General features: G+C 56.4%; 1 protein-coding gene across 3 annotated transcripts in view; it reads right to left on the bottom strand.

Annotated features, from left to right (window-relative positions):
• SGSM1 (small G protein signaling modulator 1) overlaps positions 1-16,399 on the bottom strand; it is a 36,751-nt gene that overhangs the window by 8,305 nt on the left and 12,047 nt on the right. For 2 of the 3 annotated variants that reach the window (XM_040080683.2, XM_058422784.1), the window contains exons 4-21: positions 14,517-14,679; positions 13,615-13,767; positions 13,124-13,191; positions 12,868-13,013; positions 12,315-12,446; positions 11,695-11,819; positions 10,265-10,332; positions 9,810-9,973; positions 8,927-9,056; positions 7,496-7,666; positions 6,478-6,616; positions 6,163-6,227; positions 5,191-5,336; positions 4,553-4,681; positions 3,927-4,109; positions 2,235-2,306; positions 1,162-1,746; positions 311-435 (exon numbers count right to left, since the gene is read on the bottom strand). In XM_040080683.2, coding sequence (XP_039936617.1) covers positions 311-435; positions 1,162-1,746; positions 2,235-2,306; positions 3,927-4,109; positions 4,553-4,681; positions 5,191-5,336; positions 6,163-6,227; positions 6,478-6,616; positions 7,496-7,666; positions 8,927-9,056; positions 9,810-9,973; positions 10,265-10,332; positions 11,695-11,819; positions 12,315-12,446; positions 12,868-13,013; positions 13,124-13,191; positions 13,615-13,767; positions 14,517-14,679 — 2,764 coding nt within the window. The remainder of the gene's footprint in view (positions 1-310; positions 436-1,161; positions 1,747-2,234; positions 2,307-3,926; positions 4,110-4,552; positions 4,682-5,190; positions 5,337-6,162; positions 6,228-6,477; positions 6,617-7,495; positions 7,667-8,926; positions 9,057-9,809; positions 9,974-10,264; positions 10,333-11,694; positions 11,820-12,314; positions 12,447-12,867; positions 13,014-13,123; positions 13,192-13,614; positions 13,768-14,516; positions 14,680-16,399) is intronic. The other variant, XM_040080684.2, reaches the window with a different exon arrangement.

Here is a 16,399-nt window from a genome sequence, read left to right as displayed (position 1 = left end):
ACCATTCCGGTGCCTCAGGCACTTTCTCATTAGAGCTACAGCTACATCCGTGGGCTGATCCTCATTAAAACATTTTCCAGGCATGCTCCAGGATGCAGGCAGGCTGCACTGGGTTCCTGGGCCAAAACCCCAGGACACAGCAGCGCTGGGGCAGGACAGCTGGACACCTCGGTCTGGGAACCACTTGGAGCTGTGGCCCCAGTGCTGGGATGATGAGGGGAGGAAGGCAAGGAGCAGAACTCCAAAACCAGAGCAGAGTTTGAGGCTCCAGCCCGCAGGTGATTCCCAGGAAGCCCCCCACAGCCCCCACCTGCACATGACGTTGCGGAGCTTCTCCAGGTTGGCGGGGGTGAAGTACCAGTAGTTGCGGTCGCAGCGCTGCACATCCTTCTCGATGCGGTGCAGGTTCACCGTGTACATGTCCAGCAGCTCTGGCTGCCCAAAACAAGAGCAGAGTTGATTTGTTTTCCAGTAAAAAAGGAGAGAGAGAGTCACAAGGGCAGTGGAGCGACAGGGCAGAGTTTGGGTGGAAGGCGGGAGCCCATCTCCACCCAACAGCGGGATCGGCTCCGGGCAAACGCAGGTAAATCCTGCTCCTCCACTCGGCCCCAGTGAGGCACAGCTGGAGTGTGTGCTTCAGTTCTGGGCTGCACAGCTCAAGAAAGAAAGACAAGGAGCTGCCAGAGAGGGTCAAGGGGAGGCCAGAGAGATTATTTGGGGTCTGAAGTATCTCTCTGATGAGGAGAGACAGTGGGAGCTGGGCCAGGTCAGTCTGGAGAAGAGAAGACGGAGAGGAAATCTCATCAATCCATACAAACATCACAAATCACGTGCCAAAAGGAGAGCACCAGATTTTTCAGTGGTGCCAAGTGACAGGACAAGGAGCAACGGCCATATAGTGAAACACAAGTTCCACCTCAACGTGAGGAAAAATTCCTTCCCCTGCAGGGTGACAGAGCCCTGGCACAGCTGCCCAGGGAGAGCATGGAATCTCCCTCTCTGGGAACACCCCAAACCCTCCTGTGTCACCTACCCCAGGTGTCCCTCCCTTGGCAGGGGGGTTGGACTGGATGATCTCCAGAGGGCCCTTCCCACCCTGGCTGTCCTGGAATTCTGTGAGGCAGCCAGGAAGGAACCCCCCCTGGCCAGGTCTGTACTTACAGAGTAGGTGACACCCGTGGAGGAGAGAGCAGCAGGTTCACCGCTGGTCAGATCAGTCACAGTCAGAGAGTCCAGCTGTGGGTACAGACTCTCCATCTCTGGCTCCTCGGAGAGGTTGTCCTCGCTCTCCACCAGGCTCTGCTTCTCAGCCGTCTCGCTGTCTGCCCAGCTCTCCACCACAGTCAGGGCCACAGTGTCACTGTCACGCAGGAGCCCCGCCGAGCCCTCACCCATGGGGACAAAGTCCACGCTTCCACCAGTGGGAAATTCACCTTCCAGGCTGTCCTGGCCTTGCAGCTTCTCCTGCTGGACACCATCAGCGTCCGGCGGGGCTGGCACGTCGGACCCAGCAGCCTTTCCCTGGGAGCTGGAGGAGGATTTGGTGGTTTCCAGGGCACTGTCCTCGTTGCTGAAGCTGCGCTCCGAGAACCCCGACGTGATGGAGAAGTTTTGGGAAGAGGGGTGCCCAGAATCAGGGGAGCACGTGCCGTTGGGGACTGTCCCATTGGGGATCTTGCTTTGTTTGCCATCTTCCAGCTGAGAATCCACCTCAGCCTGTTCCACCTCATCCACAGATTCAAACACCTGCAAAGCAGGAAGACGTCCCAGGAGTCCAGCAAGTGTTGGGAACACAGACATTACGTCCCCAAGAGCTGTGTACTCATAGAGCCCATGTTCCCAGCAGTGGAGAGGAAGGAAAACCCCCCTTTTGCTTCTTCTCCCTGGATCTGAGTTGGCGTTTGGTCATTTGCACAACTCCAAGCCCACAAATCCCGGCTCCAAAGGACTATGCTTTGCTTGGCATAATGTACTGGGCAGAAATTTCAACAGGTGTTAGAGACCTGGGCATGAACAGAGGGAGCAGCTGTGGGCCTTCAGGTGTGAGGCCACGGGGCAGAGCTGGCAGGTGAACATTGAACACCACAAGCAGAGCACAGTTCTGACATCAGTAGGCTCATTTACCTCTTCCAGCCCTGGTCCTGTTTGCCAGAAATCATTGTGGCTGTGGTGAGGGGTGAGCCCAAGCCAAGGCAGAGCCGTGGGGACAAGGGATGGAGGGACAAGGTGCTCACCTGGGTGCTGGAGCTGGAGTCGCTCTGCAGCCGGGCGTGGTTCTGCCGGCCGGAGCTGCAGCTCTGCGAGGACTGTAGGGCACAGGGAAAAGGGCAGTGAGAAAGACAAGAAAAGAAAAAGGGTCAGGGTGAGGGAAGTCAAGCAGGGGTGGCACTCCTGCAGGTGAAGAACAATATCTGATGCATGGAGGATGTTCCTGTCACATCAATGCTGCTGCATCACCCTGCCTCAGCCCCTGACACTGCTGGGAAGGTGACAAAGCCAAAGCCCCAGGTCAGTGCACTTGTTCAAGTGCTGTGTGCTGGGTCTGAAGGAGCTGCTTTCCTCTGGCCTGCACGGAGGTCACGCTGCCTCCCTGGAGTGCGAATTTCTACAAATCTCTGTCCTAATTTGGCAGCGATGCAGCTCAGCCCAGCTCAGTTTACATAAACGATGAAGTCAGGCTATAAAACAGTCCCTCCAAGCATATTCATGCTTTTTTTCCTTTTCTTCAAGGACAAATATTGATGTTTTAAGCCAGACTCAGTGGAAGCAGCTCCTCTCAAAGTCACGAGCACCCTGTTCTGGCTTCCGGCTGCAGCACAGAGGGAAGGGCTGGGCTTTGCAGGCACCAGCTGCGTGCTCTGCTCCGTGGGGTCCCTCTGAACAACCAGCCCTCAACGAGAGCAAGTCCTCCCCAGGAGCTGAGCTGCAGAGCACGGCCATGACATCCCACACAAACAATAGGATTTTAAGAAAACAGCACATTCAGTCATCCCCACCCTTGTATTGTGGGTGTTTGCTAGGCAGGGCTCTGGTGAGGAGAGGAAGGGCGAGAGTTTTCCTCCATTACCATGGGAGCGCTTAAAACAGGAAGTTTCAGGTTGAGATGGGGGAAAAAAGGGAAACTTTGCGTGTGTTCCCTCTGCCAGCTCCCTTCCCAGCGCCTGTTCCCAGAACAGGAACACGTGGGTACAAGGGAAGCACCACAGTGGAGATGCTGAGGGGATGGGAATGGGCTTCAGCCAAGGGAGCAGCGCCTCTGCTCACCCTGAGAGCTGCATCATCCAGTCCCACCCTGCATTCCCTGCATCTCTCCCTCTCTGGGCACACACATAGCCTGCAGGATTGGGGCTGAGCTCATCTCTTTCCCAAAGCACCCACACAAACTCCCCAGAGGGAAGCAGATCTAGTCTCCAGCGCTCACCTCCCCTCGCCTCTGGGCCAGCAGCCTGAGGTCAGGGAAGGCTCTGCCACGCTGGGCTCTTCTCCTCCAAGGACAAAACTCTCCTGGAAACACCCCCTGGACTCTGTTCCCAGGACTGCCTTTCCTTTCACAGGCTTTTCCCGCCACACCCTTTGGTTTGGGCTGCGGATCTCATTCCACACTGCACTGCTGAAAGCCAGTCCCAAGGCACTGGCTGTCCCCATGGATGACACAGTGTACTGAGGGTGTGCTGAGGCTTCCCCTGTGCTGGAAAAGAGAGCCAGGCCCTTCTTCACAGCCCCTTAGTGCCAGGAACACGCTCTTCCTCCTCACCCCTACTTCAAACCATCTTCCATGGAGCTAATCCTGATGTGCCCCAGGAGTGCAGTGGGCAATGAGTGTTTCACTTTCCCAGAATAAAGCGAGGAGCGAGACACACAGGTGGGCACAGCTCAGGGGAGGAGGGCGGGCAGCACCTGCATCCCCACCCCACACAGGCCCTCACCTCGTTGCTGATGGTCGAGTCCCTGTGCATCATCCTCTGGATGTGGGAGTCCAGGCTGGCCCCTGAGGAGCACTTGGCCAGGGCTGCGGCGTGCGACTCCTTCTCGCGCTGCCGGACGATGGCCTCGCAGCCCAGCCACTCTGCCATCGTGTGCTCGTAGCACGCCCGCGTCTGCTCATCAGCCTGGGTCACAGGGGGACAGGGGCTGGGAAGGGCTGTCCCTGGAGAGCCCCAAACCAGCCCCTCCTGCTCCCCACACACTGGGGTGCACATTTGTGTGAACTGCAGCTCGTGGGACACGGCCACCCTTACCCTGCACAGTGCCCGAGGCACAAAACGTGGCCGAAATTCGGGTGGAAAAACACGCATCTGTCTCCTCCCTGCCCTCCCCAGGTGCACGGGGCACCGAATGTGAGGAGCTGCACAGGCCAGTGACAAGCTTGGCCCTACCAATTCCTGCTGATCCAGGCGTTTGTCCCGCTCCCACCTACAGCCCAGCCCAGAGCGGACAGGAGGCTCAGCGGGCTCGCAGGGTGGGCTCTGCTACCAGACCCTCCCACTGGGCAGGACCAGGGCACACCAGCGAGCACACCGGGCTGCTGAGCTGCCAGCGCACCCTCACCAACCTCCTTCCTCTCCGCCTCCGTCATCCCAAACTGGTAATGGCCCAGCAGGAAGGGCCACACAGCCTTCCTGATCTCGTGCTGGATCCCGCCGTAGTAGATCAGCCGCAGCAGCTCCTGGTCCTCGTAACTCTGCGGGAAGAGCCTGGGTCAGGGTGCAGACACAGCCAGGACATGGGATGCGCGGGTGTCCCCAGCCTGGCTGTGCCACCCTGCAGCACCCGGAGCACACCCAGACCCCCACCAACCCCAGCCCCGCTGCCCGTCTGCCGCAGGTGATCCCTCAGAGCCCTGCCTGAGGCTGCTGTGGGTGGAACATTGTGGCTCTCCACACCAAAGAGCGGCCCAGCAAAGCCACTGCTGTGCCTCTGACCCGGCAGCACGTCAGGACCCCCCCTCAGGACAGCAGTGACAGACACTGCTGCAGGCAGGCTCTGAGCAGCAGCTCTTCAGGAAGAGCAGTGTTCACTCCCCAGCTCCAACACACCAGGGATTCGGAGCCTCAGGCTCTGTCCAGCCTGGCTGACCTCCCTCCTTGAGGAACCCCTGGATGAATTTCCACCTCCCCCACGCTGCACCCGCTGCAGTGACCCTGCCCCGGGCTCCAGCAGAGCCCGTGCGTGCCCAGGGCACGGCCCTACCGAGCTGTCCTGCAGGTATCTGTGCCAGATGTCCACGGTGAGCCCCGCGCTGGCGCTGCAGGGGACGTCGGGGGACACGATGCTGTGGTTCACCAGCGCCGACAGGTGAGTTCTCACCGTGGACAGGTGTCTGCAGTAGGCCAGCCCTGCAGCAGGAATGCAGGGAATGGGGTTTGTGGAGTCCTTCCTTGCAGGTTTCAGATCACGACCTCGCCAATCGACTAGACGCTTTAGAGGAACAGAACTACGGGAAAATGAATTGTGGCAGGAGCCACGAGGGGGGTTTTAAGGTGATTGGCTTAAAGATTGGCTTGCAAGCAGACTGGATGTTTTAGAGAAGTAGAACTATGGAAAATAGAACTATGAAAAAATGTGTTGTAGTAGGAACCCACGAGGGGTATTTTTAGATGATTGGCCTAAAAGCCTTGGCGGCATTACGTGGCAAAAGCTGATAGGCCAAAAAAAACCCAGCTTATAATGTATTGTAATTAAAAAATCGTTTATCTTCTGATTTTGGTGGCTTGAATTGTAACATCTGTAACCGCCTCACCCTTCACACAAGACTGAAAATGGAATAAAAACCTTTAAAATGCCTCTCAAGAGAAGAGCCCCATCTCTGGGTCAAAAAAGAAAAAAAGAATAATCCGACACAGGAGCACCACACCTTCAGCTGTGGAGCTCCGGGAAACACGAGGATGAAGAGCAGGAGAAGGCTCTGGTGAGGCTGGGCCCTGGGGGAGACCCTCTGCAGCCACACCCAGCCCTCAGAGCAGGAGTCTGCTGGGACAGGTCCCTCACCTTGCACCCCCAGCGCTGCTGCTCGTGGGGCTCAAGGCTGAGAGTCAGAGTCCAGCTGTTTGTTCCCATCCTGAGCACGTACAGCAGGCTGGTCCCAGCTCCCCCAGCACCACTCCCAGCCCCAAGCCCAGGACCTGACCCCTCACACATCCCAAGGCAGCAGGGAACACTCACATCCATAGAAAGCCCGGGACAGGATCTGGTACTTCATGTTGTCACACAGCAGCTTCAGCGGAGCCCTGCCAACAAAAACACACGGGATGCAAGGGGAGAAAAAGCTCCTGTGCATCCCCTCAGCCTGGCTTTGATCCCACCGATGCAGCTGTGCCCGCAGAGATTCACTGGGGATGCAATTCCTGCTGCCGGGCTGTGGAGCAGCGGAGATGTGCCAGATGCGGGGACAAACCTCACCTCAGCCACATCCCGCTGACCCTGCCATGGCTGCTGGACACTGAGCCCTGGCCCTGCTGTGCCCCTGCGCCCTCGTACCTCTCGTGGCTGCAGCCGTTGGCCGGGCCCCCATCGGAGGAGCCGCTCTGGGAGCAGGAGGAGCAGGAGGATTTGCGGGTGCTGGGCTGCCACATGGGGGGCAGGACGGCCCCCGGAGCGTCCATCAGGTCCTGGGGCACTGCAGGAGGGCAGAGAGGAGCATCAGCTACAGCCTGGCACCGCCCTGGAGCCAGGGAGCTACAGGGGCCCAGCAGAGAGAGGGAGAGAGCTCATTGGCAAATGCAGCATCCCGCTCTTCCCAAGGAGACTCCAGCAACCAAGCAGGGCCCACCACAGGGAATCACAGCACTGGTGAGCTCAGGAGAAAGGAAAGGGAACAAAGAGCTCTGATGAGAGAGAACCGTCGCTAATTAACCAGCTAATTCAGAAAGCTGATCTTAAACTGCTGACCACGGCAGAAACCCAACACCCGGGCTCCAGAGAAGGGGCTGCAGAGAGAAGACAGGATTGAAATCAGCTGCTGCCCCAGGAAGAGTGGATTAGTGGCAGGGAAAAGGCCCATCCCCCAAAGGATCCCATCCAAAGTTCAGGGAAAGAAGGGAGCATCCAAGTCACAAGACAGGAGATGAAGACTTGGATGAAGAGGTTGAGAGGGACAGCAGGAGCTCTGCATGTTGTCACTTGTTAATCCCCGCTTAAACTCAAAGTGCTACTGCAAAGGCCTCGGGTCCTGCCCGGGTACCACCCACACACAGCCCAAGCCATGAGGAATAATCCTTTCTACGCCTCCTTGGAAATTAAATTGGGGTAGAAATCTCATCTCCTGGCTGGGCAAAGGTGTCCTCGCTCTCCCTCGGTCTCACTGGCTCTCCTTGCCTGTGATAAGGAATAAATGACTCTGGCAGGAAAAATATTGAATTATTCCCACAAAAGTCCCTTCCCCTCCTACTTTGCTGATGGGTCAGTGACAGTCAGCGGTGGCAGGGACAGCTCTGCAGGACCTCTCAAGTGACAACACAGGCGAGCCGAGCACCAGACCCAACCAGCAGCTCATTACACTGATGCCAGGAGGTGCCCAGAGCGGCATGGAGAGCTCGGGATGTGCCAGGGAGACTCAGACACCATTTAGGGATCACCACCATCCTGCTTCCAGCTGGAATCTTCATCATCTTCCCTCTCCCAGCAGTCACGGGTGCAAGGAATGGGTGAAAAGCACCATTAATGGCAACTAGAGACATGGAGAGAGGACAAAGGCACCAATGAAAGGGGAGAAAGGAAGAATCTGTGGAGAAGAGAGGATGATGCAGTCCCATCCCTGGCTGGGGAGGTGCAGAGGAACCGCACAGGCTGTGAAGATGCCAGCTGAGGAGATGGCAGCAATTCGTCTCCCAGAAAATGTGGCCCCCAGCATGGAATTTTAAGGGGTAGATCAAAAGGCAGCCCCAGAAAGGCACATTCTCTGTCTGCTGTTTTAGCTTCAATCAGGTTTTTATCTGACTCACTGAATGATGTTAGTCAGCTGAAGGCAGGGAGAACCAGGTATAATTCCAACTGACGTTATGGACGAGTCACAGCGGATGTAATTTCTCCCTCATAGCCTCCAAAATGCAGGAAAAAGGTTTCCATCAGATTTCAGAGCTTTTTGAAAAAACACTCCACAAGTCTTCTACCTAAAACTCATGCTTTCTCCCTAATAAAGTCACCCATGATGTCCCCAGAGGTCAGAAAACAGCTCTTGGCATCTCACAGAAGAGTGAGGACAAACGTACAGACATTTCAGCCAGGTTCAGATCATTCACCACCAGGCATCAAGAGGCATTTCTGGTTTGGAGAGTCCAGCAGCATCCCCTCCCTGGAGTCAGGGGTGAAGAGAGGTGGGTGCAGCCTGGCAGCACCCACAGCAGGGTGCTGTCACCTCCCCTTTGTGCTGCAGGAGCCACACTGAAGGAACATCACTGCATTTAGTGCAGCCTGGGGGCAGCAAGAGAACCATCTGCCCTGGGGGCTTGTGATGGCAGAAAGCGGCCCCCAAGAGACCAAAGTGAATCTTTTCACTGAAATTATGTGTAAGAGGTTTTGGGGGTTTTTTTTCTGACCGTTAACGCTGTTGTGCAGCTGCAGAAACAAAGGACTCAGTAGCAAGTGGAAGGTTAAAACAAATAAACAAAAAAAACCTAAAAAAAACATAGAATCATGGAATGATTCAGGTTGGAAGGGAATTTAGAGATCATTTATTTCCACCCCATGCCATGAGCAGGGAAACTTTCCATGATCCCAGGTTGCTCCAAGCCCCATCCAGCCTGGCACTGGACCCTTCCAGGGATGGGATGGTGGAGGGAATTCCACGATTTCTCTGTCCCAGCACCTCCCACCCTCCCAGGGAGGAATGGTGACATCTAAGATCAGGCAGCACTGCCCCGGACCCACCTCCCCGTTTGCCCCGTGCCCATCAGCTCCTACAGCCCCCCCAAAGCTGCCCTGCACTCACCAAACTCCGCCTGTGTCCCGGGGTAGATGATCCTGAAGACATAATCCGTGGCTTCGTCATCTTCCTTGTCGGACGCGGACTCAGAGGAGCCCTGGGGGCTTCTCTTCCTCAGTTTGGGAAACACCTTTCCCTGGGGGAGCAGAACGTGCCCATCCTGAGCCACCCACTCCCTTCCCGAGCTCCTGCCCCACGTGCTTTGCCGTGTCTGTGCGCTCCCTGGGCTGGAGCAGCCCTGGATCACGTTTCCAGCGGCAGGTGAATCCACAACCCTGCTGGGCACAGCCCAGAGAACCAAACCCTCGTGGGCAGCCCTCCCATACTGTTACCCTGGTTTTTCTGAGGTTCTTTATTAGCCTTTTGATTTTCATAAATGGAGTCAGATCTTTTAGTTACTGTAGCATATTAGAGCAGTTTTCTACCTTTCCCACAGAAGTAATATAAACAAACCCTTTGTTTTTCATTCTCTGTCCTTTGTTTGCATATTTCTAGCCTGAAAACAATTGTAACTGACAATTCGTCTGGCCACTGAGGCTGAGGGGTGGAAACCCCAAAAAGCCAATCTTCTGCTAGACCCACAAATGTACAAAAAGTAAAAAAACAAACAAAGGGGTCTCTTCTTCTCTCGGCTTTCAGCTGTGAGCTGGGATCGGAAGGACCTCTGCCTTGCGAAGTCTCGTCTGCGTGTGACTGCTTTCTGTGTCTCGGTGACACCCATACCACCCCAGAGCTTTCCAGAAGGTTCTGTCCAGCTGGGCAAGGCCACGAGCTAAACCCAACCACCTCGTTTTAAGCCCCACCTTCCTTATTAATTTTGGGAGGGGATAATTTAAAACACAGCAGCCACTAACGCCGGGCAGAGGGTCCGGCAGGAGCAGGCACCCACCTTTCCCCGCTGTGACCAGAGGGGTGGATCCAGCTGCCCGTGGGGCAGGAGGCCGTTCTCCAGGCAGGACAGGAACTGCAGCAGGTGCCCTCCACGGGGGAAGCGCAGAGGTGGCCTCTGGATGCCATCCTGGCTCACCAGGACAACCGTGCCACCGCTGTCTACTGTTGGTGACAGCGAGAGCGGACACGGCCATCAGTGAGGGAAACAGCACAGAAGGCAGAGGGCAGGAAAGCTCGGGGAATGGAAAATAAGGATTCTCTTCCCTGGGAGCACTCCCAGCCAAGCACCACAGCCAGGAGCTGGGGGAAAGAGTTTCCTAGAAGCACTTAAATCATAGTGACCACCCAGAGCTCCGGGCATCCGCCCTGCAGCCAAAGCAGAACCGCGTCCCAGGGGTAAGGGATCGAGTGCCGGGGTGACACAGCCCCCAGCAGCCCCGGCTCTGGCCTTACCTTGCTGGTGGCAGTGCAGATACACGATCTCCTCCAGGCGAATGGTCATGGCATAGTCCCAGTACACGCTGCAACAGAAGGACAAGGGAAGCCGTCAGCCTCAAGGGTGTGAGAGGCTCCAAATCCTGCTCCAGATCCCCTGGCACCAGGCAAAGCCACAGAAAGGATGAGATCCCAGAGCAGTGATGCCAGCCTGATGAGTGACAACGCCCCTCCAGAACCAGGAGCCGTCCCTGCCACCTCAGCTCAGCCAGGCCCTGGGTGGTTTTTCTGCCCTCACGCTGTTCCCAGACACAGGAAACGTGTCCATGGATCCTGGCAACTGCAGGGAGGGACTGGAGCTCTGCAGAGATGAGCACTCTCCTCTGAGCACCCCAAGAATCCCTCAGGAGCAGCCCTGGAACCCCGAGGAAATGTGCAGTGAGGTCCAAGCCTGGGCTGCTGCTCTGCCCTGGGGAGGGGAAATACACCCTTCACAATTTGTGGGGCTTTTTCAGAGCTCACAACAGATCTGGTCTCAGCGCTTCTGTTCAAGAACTGTCTCAGCACAGGCACCTCGAGGTGTCTGAGCAAATCCAGAACATGCTGGAGAGCTGGTGGCCACCAGACAGAGAAGAGAGGCAGGGTTTCATTCCAGTGGAGAGCCCAGCACTGCTGTCCCAGGGTGTCAGCACTCAATCACATCCCACTTCTTTGCAACAAAGTGAATTTCCAGATTCTGAGCAGCAGCAGCATCTGCCACTCCACAAAAATAGTGCTCAAATAACATTAAAAACAGCTCGTGAAGGACAGGAAGGTGTGCAAGAGTCACTCCTTGTACAGTCATACTTACTGTGCCATCTGCCTCCTCTCTTCCTTGGTCACGTCTTGACACTGGGAATTTTTAGAGATTAGGCTGATGCCCAAGGCAAGAACTCAGAAAAGGAGTGTAGAGATGAAAACAGATTTTAGGGGAGGGTACCAGGCACAACTGAACAGCCCAGGGGCCAAGAAGAAAGGGGAGGTGAAAAGAACACAGGTAAACAAAACCCAAAAAACTACAACTGACGATGAACGAAACTGAGACCAAGTTTTGCCGAAGAAGATCTCTGCTCTAGGTCAATGCATCGGTGTCCCAAAAACACTCCCACTTTCCTGGAGCCAGGAGAAACCTGGGAGCACAGTGCTCTGGGAGGGAGAGGATGGGCATTCCTCTCAGAAAATCCCCCAGGGCAACAAATGGAACCACTTTGTTTTGGAACAAGCTGAGCACTTCCCAGCAGGGACAACACACCTCACACCTCCTGCCACCCCGTCCCTGCCTCCTTCCCATCACAGGCTCAAGGACGAAGGCATTGCTCCGGGAAAACAGTGATGCCTTTGCATCCCAGACCCAAACTCTGGCCCAGGGGAGCATTTCCCCCCTGCTCTGGCACACTCGGAGCAGTCACCTTTTCTCGTAGTCCAGGTCCCCCACGGAGCCGTTCATCAGCTGGTTGGGGGTCCACTTCAGGGCCATGATGTCAGCAGTCTGGTGAAGGGACAGATATCCCGGGATTGCCTCCATGTCATCTCGCTTGGGAAGAGAAACACAGCGACAGAGTGAGCTGGAGGATGCCAGAAGCACAAAGCCCTGGAGCCCAGCTGGGGCCCCTCACACAGCCCTGCCCGCTGCACCAGCCAGGCACAAACAGGGAGAAACCCTCTGTGTCCCTGGAAAACCTCCTAGCAGAGACTCCAGGACACCTCAAGGCCTTGGAAAAGGGCTGAGGGCAACTGCCCAGCAAGGAAAGCACAATAGCAACACCTAAAAGCAGTCTGCACTTCATTTGTCTGACTGCAAGAAGCAGGAGAAGGAGTTTTGTGGTGAAGAATGGGCAGGGAGAGAAGCTTTGCTTCTGCCTCTTCCATCCCACTGGGAGAATCACCAAGACCTCCACAAGCACAGTCCACTCACTGTGTTCCCAGATTAAAAACGTGCTTTTCTCCATCCAAGAGCAATCTGGGATGGAACAAGGTGCCGAGGAGCAGAGCAGTGTTTCCAAGCCCAGGTTTCCCAGCAGGAACTCACCGGCTGCACCAGGACGTTGTTCTTGCCGTACAGGAGCGTGGCTCGGGAATTCTGGTGCAGGGACTCCACGTAGTCCCTGGCAGACAGGGATGGCCTGTCATCCATGCTGCCACTGGAATGTCTTTTCTGAATCTGCAAGAGACACGCCCACAAGTGTCAGGTGAGCACAGACACCCTCTGGCTTCCCAAAAGCTTCTCTTGAACCTCATCCCCTCCTCACCTATGAGAGTCACTACCAGAAATCTTTCCCTCAGGGTCCTCTAAGGGGGTTCCTGACTCTGTCCAAGCTCAGAGAAGCCCCAGGAGTGAGCTTTGCTTGCAATGCACAGACCAGATTCAGCTCTCTGCTCACCCATGATGGTCCCAAGGGACACAGACCGTGGATGCAGTGCCAGGAGGGGCTGGCACACCAGTGCCCTCCATGGGCCATGTTCCCAGAACCTCTGCCTCAAAGACTTCCCTCATCAGAGGGCCCCACAGGCCTTTCCGAGCAAAAGGAAGCCCTGATCCTGTGGATCTGGGAGGAGCAGAGGGAGGCTCATCCCAAACTCACGCAGAGCGCCGGGCGCTTGGTGGGCGAGTCCTGGCGGCAGTGGGAGCTGTGGATCCGGTGCCTCTGGACCAGCTCATCTGCAGAGGGGTCTGTCCAGAAGTGGTCAGCAGTCTTCATCTTCGTGTATTCCAGTGCACAGGGCCCCACTGTGGAGAGGAACATCCCAAACGTAAGGGAGCCATCCTTGATCCCACGGTCACCTTTGGGGGCGTGGGTTTGGAAAGCAAGGAGGGGAGGCAAGTAAAGAAAGGGTTACCCAATAAAGATGCAAGGATTGGCCCATCCACGGGATCCATCAGAAGAGCTTCCTTCTCATAGTACTTACTAGAAGAAATAAAGGACAGCAGAATGCTGGAGCACTGCAAAGTCATAGACTGTGGTTTATACAGATGAGTGGTAAGCTCATCTTAGGACAGCTTCAAATCCCTGCCCGCAGGTAGCTGCTCCATCCATCTCCCTGCTAATTGTCCAAGGATGAGTAATCCTCTCCCAAACAGCAGCTGAATTACTGCAGGTTCAAGCCCTGCACACTGGGACAGGCCAAACGTGGTTCCCCATCATGCCCTTCTCTTTCTGCACCTCCCCTTGATGGGGAGAGGACAAGAAGCCCTAAACAGGCTGTTTCTGCCAGCTGAGAATCTCCTGGGGAGCAGCAACCCTCCTGCAGCACGCTGCAAGCATCACCATCTCCTAACCAACCTGTCCCAGGGCAGGACTGGGGACAGGGACACGGGTGCCAGGGCTCACCTGCTGTTCTCCACCAGGTAGTGCACGATTTTATCCAGGACCTTTTCGAAGAGGGCTGTGCGGATCCAGAGGTGCTTGATGGCCTGAGGGGACAGGTTGGGCAGCTTCGGCACCTTGCGCACGTTCTCCGGGACCCCCTGGGCTTGGTTTCGCCTTTAGAGGTACAAGACAAGAGACAACAAGAGCACAGGCTCATCCCTGAACTCTGAGGGAGCCCGGGGAACTCCTGCCACCAGGGGTTTGGGGGTGTTGACTGTGGTGGCTGCGGGATCCCAGGGAATTGCCTGGGACAGAGCTCTGGAGGTGCTTCCTGTCCCCATCCCATCCCCTGTTCCAGAGGGGCCACACCTGCACCTGAACCCAGAGGTCACCAAATCAGTTCCCCACTGTAAAGACACCCCAGAACTCTGCTCTCCCTCAGCAGAGTCCTCCAGCCCATGGCTGAGCTCACAGGCACAGCAGCTCACCTCAGGACAGCTTCAAACCCCTGCCCGCAGGTAGCTGCTCCATCCATCTCCCTGCTAATTGTCCAAGGATGAGTAATCCTCTCCCAAGCAGCAGCTGAATTACTGCAGGTTCAAGCCCTGCACACTGAGACAGGCCAAACGTGGCTCCAGCTGGCTGGGTGAGCTGCTCCATAAATTGTGACAGCTCAGGAGCAGCGTGCTCAGCTGTCCCTGAAGCACCAGGGCAGGGGCAGAGGGAGTTAGAACTTGTCCACCGCTGCTTAAACCACAACTCAGTCTCTTAGAACAGCAACCAGCTTGGTCAAGGTATAAAAAACCCAGGAGAGGACCGAAGGAGCAATTCCTCCTGTCGAGGCTCAAGCTGGACCCAAAGCACACTCCCCACCCCAAAACCCGAGCGAGCGGAGAGGACTGGCAGCCACGCTGGTGCCTTACGCGTTCTCAATGAGCTGCTCCAGGTCCTGCACCTTCCTGCAGAGCTCCTCTGCCAGGGGGAAGCTCTTGCCCACCTTCATGAACAGCGCTGCGATCTTGTTGCTGCGCAGGAACCCGGCCGCCCTCCGCTTCAGCCCGAACAGCACACAGCATTCCACGGCGGCTGCGGAGAGCACAGGCCTCGGGATCAGAATGTTCCCAGCTGGAAGGACCCACGGGGGCCATCGGCTCCAGCTCTTGGAGGAGTGGTTGGCCCACCGATGGAACACACGGTTAATTAGCACCACGCAATCCTGGCTTTACCAGCACCGTGCTCCACCCCCCCTGAGCCGACCTCGGGGTCGCTGGAGCACCTTCCCCACGGAGTCAGGCTGAGAGAGCTGGGGATGTTCAGCCTGGGGAAGAGGAGGTTGTGTGGAGACCTCACAGCACGCCCCAGGATCTGAGGGGACTCCAAGGAATCCAGAAAGGGACTGTTCATCAGGACCCCTCCTACTAGACCAGGTTGCTCTAAGCCCCATCCAACCTATCCTTGAACACTTCCACGGATGGAAGCTCCTAAAACTCCTCAGACAGCAAATCTGAAGGCAGAGACATCCCCACCTTGGCTTCAAGAAATTGTAATCCCATCCCACATGGGAATTAACAACAAGCACCACAGCTTCTCCAGGCAGGGCAATTGCTGTGCTGGGCAAACAGGCTGAGACTCTCCTTGTGGATTGTGGAGAAACCAGCATCTCCATGATGTTTTCCATTCAGCCCAGTCCGAGGGACAGGCACAGCTGGAACAGGAGGTTTCACTCCCTGTGCAGGAGGAGAAAGCTCAGCAGAAAGGACAGGTACACTGAGGGTTTCTAAAGCAGCACAGGAAATGGGGAAATTTTCCCCCAGAAAAATCTCAGTGCTCATACAAACATTTTTCTGAAAAGCTGAAAGGAACAAAGAACCTGTGGATAAACCACTGGCAATGCCAGCAGCTCAGTCTGGCTTTGGGGACTCCGTTGGCACTTGGGGACATGGGGACTCATTGAGCCCCTGTGGAAGGCTGTGCCTGGCTCCATGTGCTGGACTCTGCCCAGAGGCACTCACCAAACCTCAGTGAGTGCCCAGAAAGCCCCAGACACCTTCCCTGTCCCACCACGGTGAGCAGGGATCCCGGGAATTGGCGATGACTCCGCAGAAAGACGCGCACACACGCAGGCTCCGCCGGCAGCTCGCTCCCAAAGTCCCCTGGGAGGGCTCAGGATGGATGCCGAGTGCCAAACACAGACGGATTAAACAGGCTGATCAAAGCACTGGGAAAATCACTCGGACCCGCAGTCCTCAGCCCCTTGATCCAGGTCTGACAAGGAGTCCTGCTCCCTCCTCCCCGGGAAGCGAACGCTGCTGAGCCGAGCGCGCCGGACGCTGCTTCACCTCCTGCCTGGAAAGAGACGCTTCCCTCCAGCTGAACAACTCCATGGAGACAGGAAAACGGCATTCCATGCAGCCCCATCCCAGCAGCTCCCTGGCTGGGAGAGGCTCGTTATCCTGCCCTGCTCCGTGCTGTGCCTGAGCTCGGTGCCGAGCAGCAGCATCCAAGGGACGAGACATGGCCTGTGCTGGCAGAACAACGGATTTGGGCCAGCCCAGCCCTGCTGACCCCCAGCAGCCAGGCAGAGGCACTGCATGGACACCTGGCTTTGAAACCAGGCCCTGCACAAGCCCTCCCAAAGCCCAGAGGGCTTCACCTGCCCCAGGATTCTGTGCCGACACAAAATAAAATAAAATCCAAACCGCTCCACGGCTTTGCCAGAAAAGCCAACATCTCCCTCATTTGTCCTGTGTTCCACAGCTGAAATACAAGTGACAAACAGCCCCAGGGGTGCCCATTTGGAGTGCCC

The sequence above is a fragment of the Hirundo rustica genome, chromosome 17 (genome assembly GCF_015227805.2).
Source record: "Hirundo rustica isolate bHirRus1 chromosome 17, bHirRus1.pri.v3, whole genome shotgun sequence".
Taxonomy (NCBI): domain Eukaryota; kingdom Metazoa; phylum Chordata; class Aves; order Passeriformes; family Hirundinidae; genus Hirundo; species Hirundo rustica.
The sequence above is the reverse complement of the archived record's forward strand: the minus strand, read 5'-3'. Positions and strand labels throughout refer to the sequence as shown.